Below are 16,375 nucleotides of genomic sequence, written 5' to 3' on the forward strand. Positions count from 1 at the left end.
TATCAGCTCCCTTTGAGTCTCAAGTTATAAAGATTAAGGAACACTACTAGGTGTTAAGTGCTAGGTGGATAAGTCATGTCCCCAAGTTTTTAGCCATAAAATATAATACATTTCTTGGTAAATTTTCCTAAATTTTACGCTTAAAGCTTCATAATCTTTCCTAATAAAAGAAATCTATAAGCTCTTGAGTACACAGCAAGTTTGGGAGACATTTTTTATCCAAAAAGAAGTTCCTCAGAATTGTTCGTGAAAATGCTAAAAGATAAGGTTATCAGGTTATCTGTTAAATCAGTTTTGCCATGACATAAAAGTGTACCTTTGCAGACTGGTCCAGTATATGATGATTATGTCCCACTAGAAGCAGCAGTTCATTTTATTAAACTGGAAAAGAAGGTGATTTGGCAAAAACTGTATTCTTTCCAGGTTGTGTTGACTGCCTGGGAAACACCTTTTTCATTATTCTTCTTGTGGTAGCCTTAACAGTTTTCTAATAAGGTATACAAAGAAAATTTGACCAGGTGATATTATGTGCAAGTTAATAACATCTCTTTCTCCACCAAACCACCCTTTTACTTGAATAATTATATACTAATTTTATAAACACAAAGCATGTTATTTGGGTAATGATGCCAGGGTAACTGCAACAAAATTGATGAATGTCTTGAGTAGGAAAATTGAATTTATACCTGGTACTATCTTTTTCTGGTGGTTTTGGATTCCTTGGGTTGCCCTTAGTATGTTTAGGTGTTTTAAATACCCTAAGAGTGTCTTGAATTTATTTTATCCAGAGTATAGATTCGTATTCCTCCAGTCAAGATGTGTTAAAAGCCTATTGCCTAATTTTCTTTAATTTTACAGAGAACAATAGACTAGCCACTAAGAACAGTTATTAAAAATTGTCAGTTTTCAACTTAAAATCTATGAACGTTTGGTATTTCCTTAAACGTTTGGGGAAACTTTTTTTTTCCCCCAGTTGTATTTGCCTTATTTTAAAATTTGTTTTTATGTGTTATTTAAAATTTAGTAAGAGTACAGTGTCCTAAATTCTAAAAATCATTTTTGTACTTTTTTTTTTGCCTTGCCACAGTGAAGGCCAGCAGACATACACAAGAAGATGTTTGTTCTTTATACCAGGATTTGACAATGGACATGAGAACAGTTGCCATCTTGCCCAGCTTTGGCATAATCATACCATGTTTTCCTAACCAGTCAGTCAGATAAGTTGGAGGGGTAAACGTGAGGGGTTTTACATTTCTCTAGAAACTCCCAGATTGAGGCCTTTGTTTGCTTATTATGAGAAGGTGCTTGGTTAGAGTTTTCAAAGGAGGTTATAACCTTTGAAGGAGCTCTTCGTAGCCTGAGAAGTTATTTTATTTCTACTTAAAGAATCAGGTCTTTATAGTCTTACTTAGTTATTATGTGTTCATCCGTAAACATTTTCAACTCTAGAATTTGTGCTCAAGAAGTATAAGTGGTAATAATATCAAATACCACTTTAAATGGTGTTTAGCCCCAAAGAAGAGATAAATGTTGGAATTGCTGTAATATTTCAGATCACATCATTAATGAAATCACTGCATTTATACTGAGTGGTAACAATCATTGTTGCATATTTTTCCAATTACTTGAGAACCTTCTGTGTTTGGTTGCTGGAATGTTGCCATGGTCACGTTCTGTGCTGGGTATGGAGTGGTGCACTGTGGAATCAGTGGCAACCCAGGACACCCAGGCTTGGAATTAGGCTATCTGAGAAGTCTGCATTGTGTTGAAGCCACACTTGACATGGACCAGAAGGTTCTGAAGAAACGGAATCCATCAGTAATACTGTCAACAGCTGTAAGTACTGACCAAATATCCAGCACTGCCTGAACATATTCAATCAAATAGAAACGTTGGTAGACATACTAGTTGGACCTTAACAAGTGCTTTGTAACCCCAGAAGTAGAGTTGCTCTATTTTCTATCTAATATTTTGGCCATTTAAAAAAAATAGTTAGCAAGTGAATGATTATCCCTGCACTTACACTGAAAATATTTTAATCATCAGATGTCCTAAAATATACTGCATACGTGGGAAGACTAGCATGAGAATTTACATGACATCATAAACGCTAAAGGATTATCAGCCATTTTATTAATGGTCTGAAATTTAACCAGAGATTCCAAAGTATAAAGGTGTACTTAGGCAACTTCCCTGAGTTCTCTGGCACAAAAGCCATAGAGGCAGTTGATTGCTGTACTTCACAGTATTGATAGAGATACATAAGATAGTTCAAATGTTGAAGAAATATGGTGCTTTTGCACATGGCAAGTGTTTATTAAAGCTAAGCTAATTTAACAGATTTTTTTAGGAATCCTTGCCCTGCCAGACCTTAAAAAGTAATCTTGTGAATCTTTGTTTCTCAAGCCTGGCCACAAGCAATCCTGACTGATAATTCTAAGAATTTGTTTTTATACTTTAAGGAAATTACTTTTATTTCAGCTGGCTTTACAGCCTCATTATTGGGTGCTTCCATTTTCCATTGTGTGACCTTGGCAGGATAGTCACCACCTTGTCTGAGAATCTCATTGTGGACATAATTCAGTTTTTTCTTTTCTCAGTTGGATTTTAAATGATCTAAGCTCCTCAAGCACTTCTGGGCCCTGTTTTCCCATCGTGCTGTTATACTACCCTTTAAAATCCATCCGGCAGATTTAGCCAATATTGAATATAGTAAGAAATGCCTGCTGTCATGTGCTACTTTCTTAACAGCCTGAGTTTTATAACATTCAAAAGGAAATTTTGCATGCTTTAAAAATCTGACTCCTCTCCCCATCCTAATGAAATTATTTTTAGCAGTGTCTGCTACCCATATGTGTGTTTAATACCGTTATTTGTTATTTGAAAGCAGTTTCTGAAATAGTCTGTAGATATGAGTATGTAATACTTGATGAGACCCATATCCCTTATAGTCTTCTACAAAGAAGATAACTTATAGCTGTTTGAAAAAAGGAATAAGTTGCATTCCTTTCTTTTTCCAAAGTTTTTGACACTTAACTGATTCTTAAGTTATTGTTGAAAGTTCAGGCCCTAAATACTGAAACATAGCTATTGACCAGTATAGCCAGATTACTAGATTTCTAACAGCTGATGTTTATTGAGCTCTTCATTGGCAAGACAGTGCAAAATGGTTTATGTTCATCATCTTTATTCTCAGAACAAACCCAGTGAGGAAGGGGATGTTATCCATGTTTTCAGGTGAGGAAACCTCGTCTTAGATTGTTTGTGTAAAACTAACAGTGGACTTTTCTTGTTGAGGCCAAGCTAGTCTGATGCAGAATCTGCACTCAGTGTTTTTCAAATTAATCCTACTGATCAGCATTATAGTCCCTCATGGTCTTTCTGTACAGTGTTTTCCCATAGTAAGGGGACTATTAAAATTTGTCCAAATCAGTTTAGTTCTTGAGTCCTTCTAGTTGAGACCAGGATAGACACTGGTCCTCTCATGACTAGAATTTGTTTATTAATGGGTAGGAGAGGGAAGGACTAAAAAGCTAGTGCTGCCTTGACCTTCTCAAGAAGGGCCTGTCTGTATTTCTCTTGGTGTACAAAGTTCTAATAATTGCTCTGTGTGGCAGAAAGTTGACGTGATTTTTCCTGGGCTTTGCTTTAGAGCTTCTTGTTAGTCCCTCATGTGCCACATGGCCTCTTTCAGTCCAAGCCACTACCATTGCATACTCTCCTCTCAGATCCTCAGCCGGTTTATCCTCAGTCCAGTAGCTACATTTGACTATTCAAATGTAACTTAAAATTAGGTAGAACTTAAAATCCAGTTTTGGTCACACAAACCATTTTTCAGGGCTTAGCAGCCACATGTGGGTTGTGGCTACCAAATTGGACAGCACAGACAGAATATTTCCATCATCTCGGAAAGTTCTGTTAGACAATGCTGCTCTGGAGTCATGCAAATAAATCTATTTCCTGTTCCAAATAATAGCCCTAATCTGGTGGGAGAGGCAGATAATTACCTCAGGGTATAGTACATGGCTTCATGGTGTTTGTAACCTATGTGTTCTCATAGGGCCGCATGCTTAGTTTAATGCTCTGCTAACACTGACTTTAATTTTTTAAATAAGGGGCCTGCATTTTCATTTTGCATTGGTCCCACAAATTCTGTAGTTGACACTGGCCACATACCTCTTATTTGTAGTATGGTAGGAATATTTCCACCATCAGAATCACCTAAAGGTTTATACTGAAGATGTAGATCCTGGAGTACCACCCTTAGTATAGTAAAAAAATAATCTCTGGAAGTGGGGCCAGGCGTCCAGATTGTTAGCTCTGTGTGTTCTTAGACACTGAAGTTTGAGAGTCCTGATCAGAATTGTCTTTTCCACTTGAAACTTCAGTTCTGTCAGCCAAATGTCAGTCCCAGTTTGATTGATGGTGAGTTGGGAATTGACCCAGTCTTTTTCACACAGATTGTCATTTTTATACTTAGGTACATTAACGAACTTTTTTAAAGATAAGCGAAGAACTTTAAAATTATTCCTAGTAATTTCATGTGGTTTGATTCAACTGATCATTTTGGCTTCTCAATGTCACTCTGGAGCTTGACTCTCATCCAGCGTATTCCTTAACTTCTCCAGTTTACAAGTGATTGCTTATCATTTATTTAGCAAACATGTATCGAGAGCCTTCCACTGTACTAGGCACTACTGGTTACTGAATAGTTATTCACATAAGAATAAGAGATTTTGCTAAAATCCCAAGTATTTTGTGAACTGCATTTCTCTGATCCATTCTTATCAAGTAGAGGAAATAGTTAAATGTAGTATGATTTGACCTTGTGAATTCATGAGCCTGTCTTTTCTGAGCACTCATGAGTTTTTAATACAACTGATCATCTCCTTTAGGACTCAGCCCAGGACCACCTAAGGGCCCATTAGTCCAGTATTTGGCTTTTTCTGTATTTGTGAGACCTAACATGGGCCACGATGTGTGCATACGTAGGTTAGTGTACGTACATATTTCCTAGCTATGTCTACTAAACAGGCTTAGAAATATTAGCACCCCAATAGTGATTAGCATACCCAGTGACTAGACCTTGGTTTCTAAATACCAAACTAATAAGAGAACCAGATTTCCTTGAAAAAATAGCTGAACAGAGCATAAAGGAAAAACCTACACTACTCCTGCTTTAACACTACTACCATACTCACAGTTCTCCAACTGTGTGGGGGTTTCTCCCAGCAAACAGTTCTCTGTGACATCAGCTGGGTGTCCCTACAATTTAACTCAATTCTGACACTACTTGGAGAGTGTCGGGTTCTACCGGTTAAGAGTTCAGTCCTACAAGACTGCTTCTCACCAGATGCCAATCACAAGTCCAGGTTGTTACCTGTGCTTCTGACCAACTGGCTATCAATCAGAGGTTCCCACGACCCCCTCCTTGTGTTCAATTAGTTTGCTGGAGCAGCTTACGGAACTCAGGAAAGCAGTTTACTCTCTAGATTACCAATTTATTGTAAAAGGATATAATTGGGAATAGCCAGATGGAAGAGATGCATAGGGCAAGGTATGTGGTACGGGGTGTAGTTTCCAGGCTCTCTCCAGGCACCTTTGTGTGGTCACCAACCCAGAAGCTCCCCGAACCCCATTCTTTGGGGATTTTGATGGAGGCTTTATCACATAGGCATGATAGATCATTAACTCAATTTCCAGCCCCCCTCTGGAGAAGGGGTGGGGGCAGGACTAAAAGTTCCAAGCTTTTGAACATAGCTTGGTTTTTCTGGTGACCAGCTCCCGTCCAGGAACAACCAACAGTCACCTCATTAGAACAAAAGACATTGCTATCAACAAGGAAATGGCTAAGGGATTAAGGAGCTCTGTGCCGGGAACCAAGGGCAGAGACCTATTTTTTTTTTTCCTGTTATCTCACGCAGGGATAATACAAGATGAGTCTGGCAAGTAGTGCCAGAAAGCAAGGCAGTGTTGCAAAAGCAAAAGGATGACGGTATGTGAAAGAGGAGTCAACTTGAAAAATCCCAATGGCCAAAGCTGAAACAATTTGGGCAGCAAAATTAGTAGCACAGTATTGGTCTAAAATAAATATATGTGACTGCATACTGAAAGAATTGAATAAATAAATGGAAAAGAGACAAATCTTCCTTAGAATAAATTAATAGTATAAATACTTTCCTAAGAAGTGGAACTTAATTCCCTTTACCTTGAGAGACTGGCTTCTAAAGAATAGGTGATGGAAAGGGAAAGTAGTATCAATAGATTCAGTGGAGAAACCTGTAGACTCACTTAACCGAGTGATCGAGGTTATCAGCAGTGGTTGGTCATGTTATTGATAATACCATGTATCTCCTGATACATGACAAGAACAGCACTTGTAGTATTCTTTCCCAAAACAGTCTAATGAGGAAAACGTTAGGCAAACCTAAATTGAACTTATGCAAAATAAAAAATGTCAAGGTCATAAAAAGGATTAAGACTGAAAACTCACAGGTTGGTGGAGACATGACAACCAAATGGATCCTGGATAGGATCCTAGAACAAAAAAAAGGACATTAGTGGAAAAACTGGTAAAATCTGTAATTTAGTTAATAATAATGTGACAACGTTAGTGTTTTAGTTTTTTTTGTTTTGTTTTGTTTTTAACTTATTTATTTTTGGCTGTGTTGGGTCTTCGTTGCTGCGCACAGGCTTTCTCTAGTTGCGGTGAGCGGGGGCTACTCTTCGTTGCAGTGTGCACGGGCTTCTCATTGCGGTGGCTTCTCTTGTTGCAGAGCACTGGCTCTAGGCGCGCAGGCTTCAGTAGTTGTGGCACGAGGGCTCAGTATTTGGGGCTCACGGGCTCTAGAGCGCAGGCTCAGTAGTTGTGGTGCATGGGCTTAGTTGCTCCGCGGCATGTGGGATCTTCCCAGACCAGGGCTCGAACCCATGTCCCCTGCATTGGCAGACAGATTCTTAACCACTGTGCCACCAGGGAAGCCCAGTGTTTTAGTTTTGACAAATGCACCATGGTTATGGTGTTAACATAAGATGTTAACAGGGAGAAACAGCGGAGAACCCTACTATTGCATCTCTTACGTAAATTAAAATTATTCCAAGCTAAAAAGTTTAATAAATAACACGGGCCAATCTCTAACATATCAACACCATTCTCATTACCCACAAATTCTCAAGTATCATTTACAGTGGTTCCTTGACCACATGTGTAAGGTCTTTAGATATAATGAAATGTGAGCTGTATGGATAAAACTCAGAAAAATTTGCTAGCTTCTGCAGATTATGTCTAAAATCCTTGATTGTTTTGTTTGATGACTTGTCAGTATTTAACCCAGAGCAGCTGCTGACTCTGAAACCTCGCTTTCTTCGGGGATCCATTTTCACAATGCTGTTGCACTCAGATGTTGATTCTCCATCAGAGTTGAGCAGGGCTAGTTTCAGGAAAGCATTAATATACTATGCACTCCATACAATGTGTCCACACCTGAGGTCTTTTTTCTTCATATTCCATAAAAGAAAAAAAAACACTTTCCAAGTTTTTGTCCTCAGAGCACCCCCTTCTATGACCAAGTCTTGAAAAGTCACATTGCTTTATTTCCACCATACTCTTGGTTAAAATAGTCAAAAATTCTCCTAGTTTCAAGTGAAGGAGACACAAACCCCATCTTTCTAAAGGAGGGGTATCAAAAGTCTATCGTAAGAAGAGCATATGAGATGGGATAGATTGTTAAAATCGTCTTTGGGAAAATACAACCTGTCACATCTGGGTTCGCCATTCGTAAGGTAGTTTCAAGAATCTACTGCCAAAGTGATCTTCCTTAAATGCAAATCTGATCCTGTTAACTTGCCAGCCAAAATTTTTCAGTAAGCCCCTCGTAAAGTCAAACAATTCTGCCACCTGGCCACACCAAACTTTGTGGCTCTCCGAACATGCCTCCCTGCCTTCAAGCTGCCTCCTCTAGCAAATACTTACTCCTTTGATGGCTTTAGCTCAAGTGACACCTCTTCCTGGAGCCCCTTCTTAATCTCTTATCGCCTCCCCCCTGTTGATGATGCCTTTCTTTGGGTCACTACCAAACACCATCAAGCCTAGTGTTTGTGATACTTCATTGCACTTTTATCTCTTGACCAAAGTGTAATAACTTTGAGGGCAGGAACCATGGTGTATTCATTGCCTGGTTCATGGCAGGCCCTTAATAAATGCTTATTCGATGGATAAAAATTACCTTTATGTCAAATTTGGAGCTATGTGTGAAGCCTGAGAATCTAATTCAGTTCATAAAATTATATTACTAGGTACCTTTGTAATCGCTTATTCTATAGATTTATCAAACATTACCCGAAGAGTCAAGTAATTCTCTGACCATATTAGAAACCCTAATGTAAACCGCATATTTGCTAGGGGTTCTCATTGGTTTTGGATGGGTAACTTGAAATCATCTCAAAGAAAAAAATCTAAAAATATGTCTTTGCCCCCACCTCCCCCCCCCCGCCAAAAAAAAGGGAGGGAGGAAAAGGAAGAGAAAAAATAGTAATAATAACCAGCTTTCCGTCCTAACTCTTTTAGTTCTCTCAAATAATCTTTAATTCATAGAATCAGACTTTTAGAACCTGAAGGAATCTCAGAGATCATCTAGGATAATACCCAAATTTTATAGTTGAGGACTTGAGGCATAAACAAGCTGAATTGTCCAAAGTCCGCTATATAGGATAAGAAATGGAAGTGGAACCCAGATACTTAAGTCTAGCCAAGCCACGAAGCCTAATCCCTTGGTTTTCAGTCCTGACAGTGCATTAGAATCACTGTGTGCTGCTTAAGCAGCATCTCAGGCTCCCTACCTGCTTTCTGACTTCATTTCCACCTCCCTAGCCAAAGCCCTATCACTCCAAGCCTGGCTTCTATGCTTCCAGTTTTCCCCTTCAATACAACTTCACCAGATGTTTCTTAAACCACTCCTCAGCCCTTAGAGCATAGAAGAATCAGCTGAGCTCTTGTTTCAAAGCTAACCCCTAGGCCCACTGTTGGCAATTCTGATTTAGGAGGTCTGGGGCAAGGCCTGATAATCTGCATATTTAACAAGCCCTGAGGGGGGATGATTTTGACGCAGAGGGTCCAAAGGTGACACCATGAGAAACCCTGCTCCAATAAAATAAATGTTAATCCTCTGACTAGGTATTCAAGGCCCTCTACCGTCAGCCTGTCCTCCTCAATCTTGCTTTTCACTTCTTCCCTACTTGCTGTGCTCCCAATGAAACATGTTCTACCTCAACCCCAATTCTTCCTCTTTCCTTTACTCATGTTATTCCTCTTCCTGGAAGTCTCCACTTCTTTACCACCTTCAATACATTCCTTCCTGTATAAATACTATACATTCTTCAAGCCCCATTTCGAAGTCTACTCCCCTGAAAAAAGCACAACTCTTCTTTCCCATACTGATTCCTCTTTATATGTCTATAGTGGTGAGTGTTATACCACATAATTTATTATTTATATACTGTCTTATTAGAGTTCTAAGTAAAGCCTGTCTTGATTGTGTGAGCTCTTAAGTAGCAAGTCCATGTCATACTTTTCTTTTTTTGGCTGTGTTGGGTCTTCAGTGCTGCGCAGGCTTTCTCTAGCTGTGGTGAGCAGGGGCTACTCCGTTGCGGTGCGCGGGCCTCTCATCGCAGTGGCTTCTCGTTGCGGAGCACGAGCTCTAGGTGCGCGGGCATGTGGGATCTTTCCAGAGCAGGGATCGAACCCGTGTCCCCTGCATTGGCAGGCGGATTCTTAACCACTGCACCACCAAGGAAGTCCCTGTCACACTTTTTAAAATCACTAGAGCATCTAGAATCATAGGAACAAAATAGCTGCTTAATAAAATATATTTAACTGGGTTGGAGAACTCAGTGGTTAAATCTAAGTTGTATTTATTTGTATTTTCATTTTACAGTAAAAAAAAAAGTGAAGTAGAGTGTCTCATAAGAATTTTTCACTGCTTGGTGGAAAGAGCTGTTGTAAGACTTGATAACACTGGACTAGATCATAACACATTTCGAGCCATCCTGCACAGCATATTTGGAATGACTGATGATATGCTAATGAATAGGGGTAAGAAGTCATGGAGACTGAAATGGGCCAAGCTGAGATGACAAATATGTATATATTTATTTATATATATATGTTAATACCAGAATTAGAAAGACGATTCTGGTAGTGCTACCAATTTAAAACAGTAAATTTGATTTGATTGTGAGGATGGTTTTTAATATAAACTCACTCAGAATTTCATATTTCATAGCTATACCACTTTGAGAAAGAACCAGTAATGACCTAAATAAGCTAGCAGTATTGATTTTTTAAAAAAAGATAAGCTTGTGGTTTCAATTGTCTTTGGAGTCATATGCTGTGTAGACATGTAAATTATTTACTTCTTCAGCACAAAAAAAATGAGAATTACTCATTATATTGAAAAAAATCAATGAAACAATTTTATTTTCAGAATAGGAAATTTAATGTGATCCAGTCAGTTTCACTAACAGATTTTTAGTGTTCAACTTGATATGTCTTGATGTATGTATACACCATTGAAACCATAACCATAATGAAAATAATTAATATATCCATCACCCCCAAAAGAGTCAATAATATTTTATAGGATAATTCTAAGATTTCACTGGTAATTTAAAAAATGTGTTATTTTGGTAATTTATCTTTAGGTATTATACAAATTCTTTACAACAGGATTTTGCCACACTTTAGAATAAAAATTATCACATTGATTATCTCTACTGTTGGTCTTTTTTTGCTGATAGTAACTGTACAAAACATCACAAGTGAAGCTCATAATTGACCATGGAGGAGAATGGCTTCTTTCTATAAAAATCTGTTGGAAATACATTTCCAGTAATTTTGACTCTTTAAAGAAAGATTGTGTCAAAAACTTTTTTCCCCCTCATTTTGGGAGGAAAGATTTTTTTAATCTCTTCATAATACTCTTGAATTATAAAATAGCTATAAATTACAATACACTTACACGTTCTTTTTCCTTCAGTATTTTTTGCATTTGACAAAGACATAACTACATAAATGTAAAAGAGTGTGTTAAAGGATTATCAGTGTTTCTTTGAGGGACTTTTGAAGAAAAGCTGAAGTGTAAGATTTCTATGTTATTATTAACTTAGTAATATATATTGTCAATTTTATATTAGTTAATCCTTATATTTATTTATTTTTGGCTGCGTTGGGTCTTCGTTGCTGCTCGTGGGCTTTCTCTAGTTGTGCTGAGCAGGGGCCACTCTTCACTGTTGTACGTGGGTTTCTCATTGCGGTGGTCTCTCTTTGTTGCGGGGCATGGGCTCTAGGCACGTGGGCTTCAGTTGTGACACACGGGCTCAGTAGTTGTGGCTGGTGGGCTCTAGAGCACAGGCTCAGTAATTGTGGCGTGTCCCCTGCATTGGCAGGCGGACCCTCAACCACTGCGCCACCAGCAAAGTTCCTAAATATTTTTTTAATATAAATTCTTTGTTCTCTATATCTCCCTTGCAAAAATAGTTCATGAGAGTTAAAAAAACAAAAACAAAACACAGATGAAATGGGTGGCCTATTTTATAGGAGAGTCCCTAGATCCGGAGTCTCCAAACACTTCCTTCACTAGTTCTGTAATGCCCCAGTGTCACCAGGATGGCTCTTTGGCTTAAGGCCCAGGCGAAGGACAGCAACTGAAGTTCAGGACATGTGCCAACTCTGATCAGCTGGCAAGGCTGAGGTTTCTGGGGCTGCCTCTGGGCTCAGCAGAAAATGGCCTTGAATATGGGGCAGCATATAGTTCACAGTGAGGCTATTCCTTGTCTTTCCATCAGAGAAAATGTGAGGGATTGACACAAAACACGATAAAACACACAACCCGCAGACACCAATACTCTAGTGTTAGACTAAAAAGAGAGGAAAGAAGGCTGAGACAGTGAAAGAGGAAAGAAGGCTGAGACAGTGAAAGCCCAGAGGAAGGAGGGTTATAAAGGGAGTTTCCTACAGAAAAGGACCAGGGATTCCAAAGACAAAGATCTCCCAGTTCACAATTTTGTAGGAACAGCTCTGGCCTCACCTCACCCTTTACATTGATGTGACGTATATTTTCTGTGTTTTACACCTCCTGTGCCAGGATTTGGGGTGTGAAACCCTGGAAAGAGAATAGGAACAATTTTAAGTAGCAGTTTTCAAGGGAGCAAATTGCTTAAAGTGTCAAATTACTTAAGAAAAGAATGCAGAGTTCTGAGTATATAAGGAAATTTTTTTCCCTTCTTGTTCTTCCACTTGAATTTGGATTTGGGATGTTCAAAAGATCTCTAAATTAAACACACATTTCAAAAATGATAGTAACATTTTAAAAACTCACCAACTTTATTTGACATTTATGACTTTTTTGTTTCTCTGTTTTGTGGGGGGGTTCCTTTTTTTCTTTTCTTTTTTTTTTTGCTTTTTTAAAAAATTGAAGTATAATTGGCATACATTACATAATTCTTTTTTTTCTCCTTACAACATTATGTGCTTTTCTTCCCCCACTTTTCTCCAATCTAATTTTTCACGGGATAACACGTATATATAGTTGTCACTTAAGTTTCTTATAGTTGCAGTGTTCTTATACAAAAGTCTCACTGAGAAATGAAAAGTTAAGTTTCGTGGTTGTAAATTCTTGTGAAAGTGGTCGTGACATAATGCAGCTAGACATGATTGAATAGCATCACACTATCAAGAATTTTTTCCTCCTCTAATCCCACTTCCTAAAAATGTTTCATATACATTTCAAGATATGTTAATTTGGGGAAAATACTACTTCTAGTAGGGTTGTGTCACAAACTCATATATGCTATATATTGGAGAAATGCAACAAAAGACAGAATTAATCTGATGCTTTGGAATTTTATACCTGGTTTTTTTTCTCCCCCGCTTCGTCCCTTCCTATTTTTCTCCTGCTCTCTCTCCCTCCCTCCCTCCCTCCCTCCCTCCCTCCCTCCCTTCCTTCCTGTCCTAAAACGTTTAACTAGATTACAAACTCCACAAGAACTCCTTCACTGTTATATTCCCAGGACCTGAGTAAGGTCATCTGTGGGATGAATGAGTGAACTGTAATAGTGCTTACACAGTGCAATGGAAGTCATGGAAATCACTCTCTAGGGAGAGATGGATCATTTTGGATAATGCAGATGAGTAGACCCCAAGGAAATGACAGACTCACTACCCAAATATATTGAAAAATGTTCTTTGTCAATGATATAGTGAAGTGTACACATTAGTTTTTGCACTCTATGTAAGAAGGACATTATAACATTAAGATACACACATATTTATATGTATATGTGTGTATATATATATATATGCACTATATATGTATGTGTAAATTCTTTCTTTTCATATCTCCAGGGGTATTTAATCTTGTGGAAAGATTTATAAAATTCCTCCACTATGTAGAATATAGGTTGTATAAATTGTTTTTATCCTTCTTTAATTACATATTGAAATAACTAAGGAGAAGACTAATGACATTTTAACTGTTCTTATCCAAGTCTTTAAATTTCGTATGCTTTAAAAAGTCTGTTTTGAAGTTTACTGTTTCAATGGTGATGGGTACATTTCTCGAGAGAAAACGTTTGACATGTTGAACAGTCTACACCAACAGTCACCTGAAGAAGAGACTGATGAAGGAATAAACGAGTTGGTGGATATAACACTGAAGAAAATGGTAAGAATAAAAAAAACTGTAATTCATTATATCTAATCAAATGGATGTTAGATAAAGCTAAAGATGAAGAAATGATTTATTTCCCTACATAATGAACGTAACCATTGTGAGGGCAGGAGTTTGTTCTCTGCTCTATCCATTGCCTAGAACAGTGCCTGGCTGATAGTGGCTACTTAAAAAATGTTTATGGAATGCCTGGGTGATTAAATGAATCACTACATTAAATGAATGTTAATTTTATTATTTTAAAATATTTTACTATCAGTAAAACCTCATTATTTGGGAAGTGGGGTGACAGATTCAGTTCTTTTAAAATTGGATGCAAATGTAGTCTGTCTTCATGACTTTTGCTCTCTAATCCATCTAAACACTCATTATACAGTAATAACATAATAAAAATAGTTGTCCCTTATAAATTGTTTACTATATGCCAAGCCCATCACAGAACTTTAATATATGAACTCATTTTATCCTCAGAACAACTCTATGAAGTTGAAATCATTATCTCTACTTTGCAGATGAGAAAACTGAAGTGCAGATAGGTTTATACAAGGTCATGATAGAAAATGAGGTGCAGAATTCATCTTTCAGTGAAACTAATAATACCTCTTTATTATGGACATAGTGATCTCTCTCTTTTTCTTACTGTGACCCTAAACTGGATACCAGTGAAGGTTTATGACTCTAAGGCGGCCCGGGCCCAGCTCACCTCCATTACTTTGGAGCTCAGGAAAGTAACAGATGATGAGGTCTGCCGAGTCTCAGATTCAGCTAACACAGACTTCAGGATGTCCTCTTCCATTAGAAATACTTAAGAGCCATGGCTAAGGCTGAGGGTAGACTTCTTGAGAGACAGTATGCTTCCCACTACCACACCCACCCCCTTCTTCTTTTGAAAGAAAGTTATGGAGTGAATCTTTTTCTGAAAATTATTCAAACCTTTCTTTAAACTAGACTCTCAGCAACCCTGATTTAGTTATGCCCAGAAGTGAAAAAACAAGGACCCATTAAATCAAATCCAAATTGGATTAAGCAGTTAAAGGTATTCATAATCTACACATATGCTCCCTCCATGATTTAATCTTCCATAGTCCCTGTCATGAATACTCCATTCCAGGCTGGTCTGTCTTCTTCCTGACTTGCATTCCTGCTTACTGTCATAATCCATGTTGGGCCATTCGTCTGCATTTCCTCCTGACACCTCTCCACCTATCTAGATCCCAAACATCCCTAACGGCCTAACAGTAATCTGCAAGCTTCTTCTCATGACCCTAGTCCATCTTGAATTGTTACTGTTCTCTCAGTGCCTTGCTCCTTATTAAGCAACTTCACTTTTATACTTTTTACATTATATCCTTATCTCAAGTAAGAGATCCTTTGAGAAACAAAGCTAAAAATTAAGCTTAAAAATCTTTGGCACTTATTTTATCACAAAAGTATTATAATGGGCTTCCTTTAATTTTCTGTCTTATTTCCCCAATTAGGGTATAAGTCCGTTAGGGACAGGGTTTTTATATGTCTAAGGTAATTCAGGTATCTTAGCCTGTTTGGGCTGCTGTAACAAAATATAGACTGGCTGGCTTAAACAACTGGAATTTATTTCTCACAATTCTAGAAACTGGGATGTCCAAGATTAAGGTGCCAGCAGATTCACTTCCTCACTGAGGGCTCTCTTCCTGCCTTGCTGACAGCCACCTCCTCAATGTGGCCTCACATGGCAGAGAGAGGGAGCTTTGGTCTTTCTCTACTCACAAAGACACTAATAACATGATGGGGCCCTATCTTCATGACCTCATCTAAATCTAATTTACCTCCTGAAGTCCCCTACCTCCAAATATCATCATATTGCAGGGGTTAGAGCTTTTAAGACATGAACTTGGGAGGTGGGGAGAGACAAACATTCAGTTCATACCAGGTATGCCTATTAGACTAATAGGAACAAAGTAAGTGGCCTCCATAAATTAGTACCTTTTGATTTGTGTAAGCAGTGCCTACAGAAGTGTGAACTTACAGTTTGACTTGGTAAAATCTTTTATTCTAGACAGTTATTTTCCATGCAAAATTTAAAACTATCATTTATCAAGAAATTATCTCCTCTCTAGGATTATGACAGTGATGGCAAGGTATCTTTTGCAGACTTTGAAAAAGCAATGAAAGAAGATGAACTTTTGTTGGAAGTGTTTGGACCATGTTTACCAGAAGCAAAGGTACAGTGCCAGCAGCCAAACTGGTTGAGGGAAAATTTCAAAGGATCAGAAAAGAAATACTTGCTAGACACTTACCTCTGTAGGACTTCAACACACTACTGAAGTTTGGGCAACCATGAAGATCTCAGCCCCATCCTAACAGTTGGGACCCAAGACAGTAGTGACTAATTATATTCAAGACCTTTTTTGAGCTTGTAACCACCTTAGCCATACACAATTCCTAATTTCCTGTAAATATTTTCCCCAAAAAAACCCGAGGTATATTGGCTTGCTTAAGGGATAGAACAGTAAATACAGAGTGGATTCAGCAAGTACCCACCATAAACTGCTAGGAGAAAACTTGATCTCTTTCTCTTCTTTATTGTCAAACAATGAGAATAAATTAAGCTTTTAAAATTTTGGACACGTATAGTACTTTATAGTATTTTATTTGTGCTCATGAAGGATTTT

At 38.1% G+C, this 16,375-nt stretch overlaps 1 protein-coding gene across 1 annotated transcript; it reads left to right on the forward strand.

Annotated features, from left to right (window-relative positions):
• Nucleotides 1-1,662: 1,662 nt before the first annotated feature.
• On the forward strand, nucleotides 1,663-16,027 carry LOC114901345 (EF-hand calcium-binding domain-containing protein 1-like). The gene is given in 6 exon segments (XM_029233053.1): nucleotides 1,663-1,836; nucleotides 9,883-10,090; nucleotides 11,034-11,054; nucleotides 11,057-11,134; nucleotides 13,570-13,718; nucleotides 15,821-16,027. Coding segments are annotated over 6 exon segments (837 nt in total).
• The last annotated feature ends 348 nt before the right edge of the window (nucleotides 16,028-16,375 follow it).

The sequence above is a fragment of the Monodon monoceros genome, unplaced genomic scaffold (genome assembly GCF_005190385.1).
Source record: "Monodon monoceros isolate NGI ecotype Baffin Bay Population unplaced genomic scaffold, NGI_Narwhal_1 Super_Scaffold_2, whole genome shotgun sequence".
Taxonomy (NCBI): Eukaryota; Metazoa; Chordata; class Mammalia; order Artiodactyla; family Monodontidae; genus Monodon; species Monodon monoceros.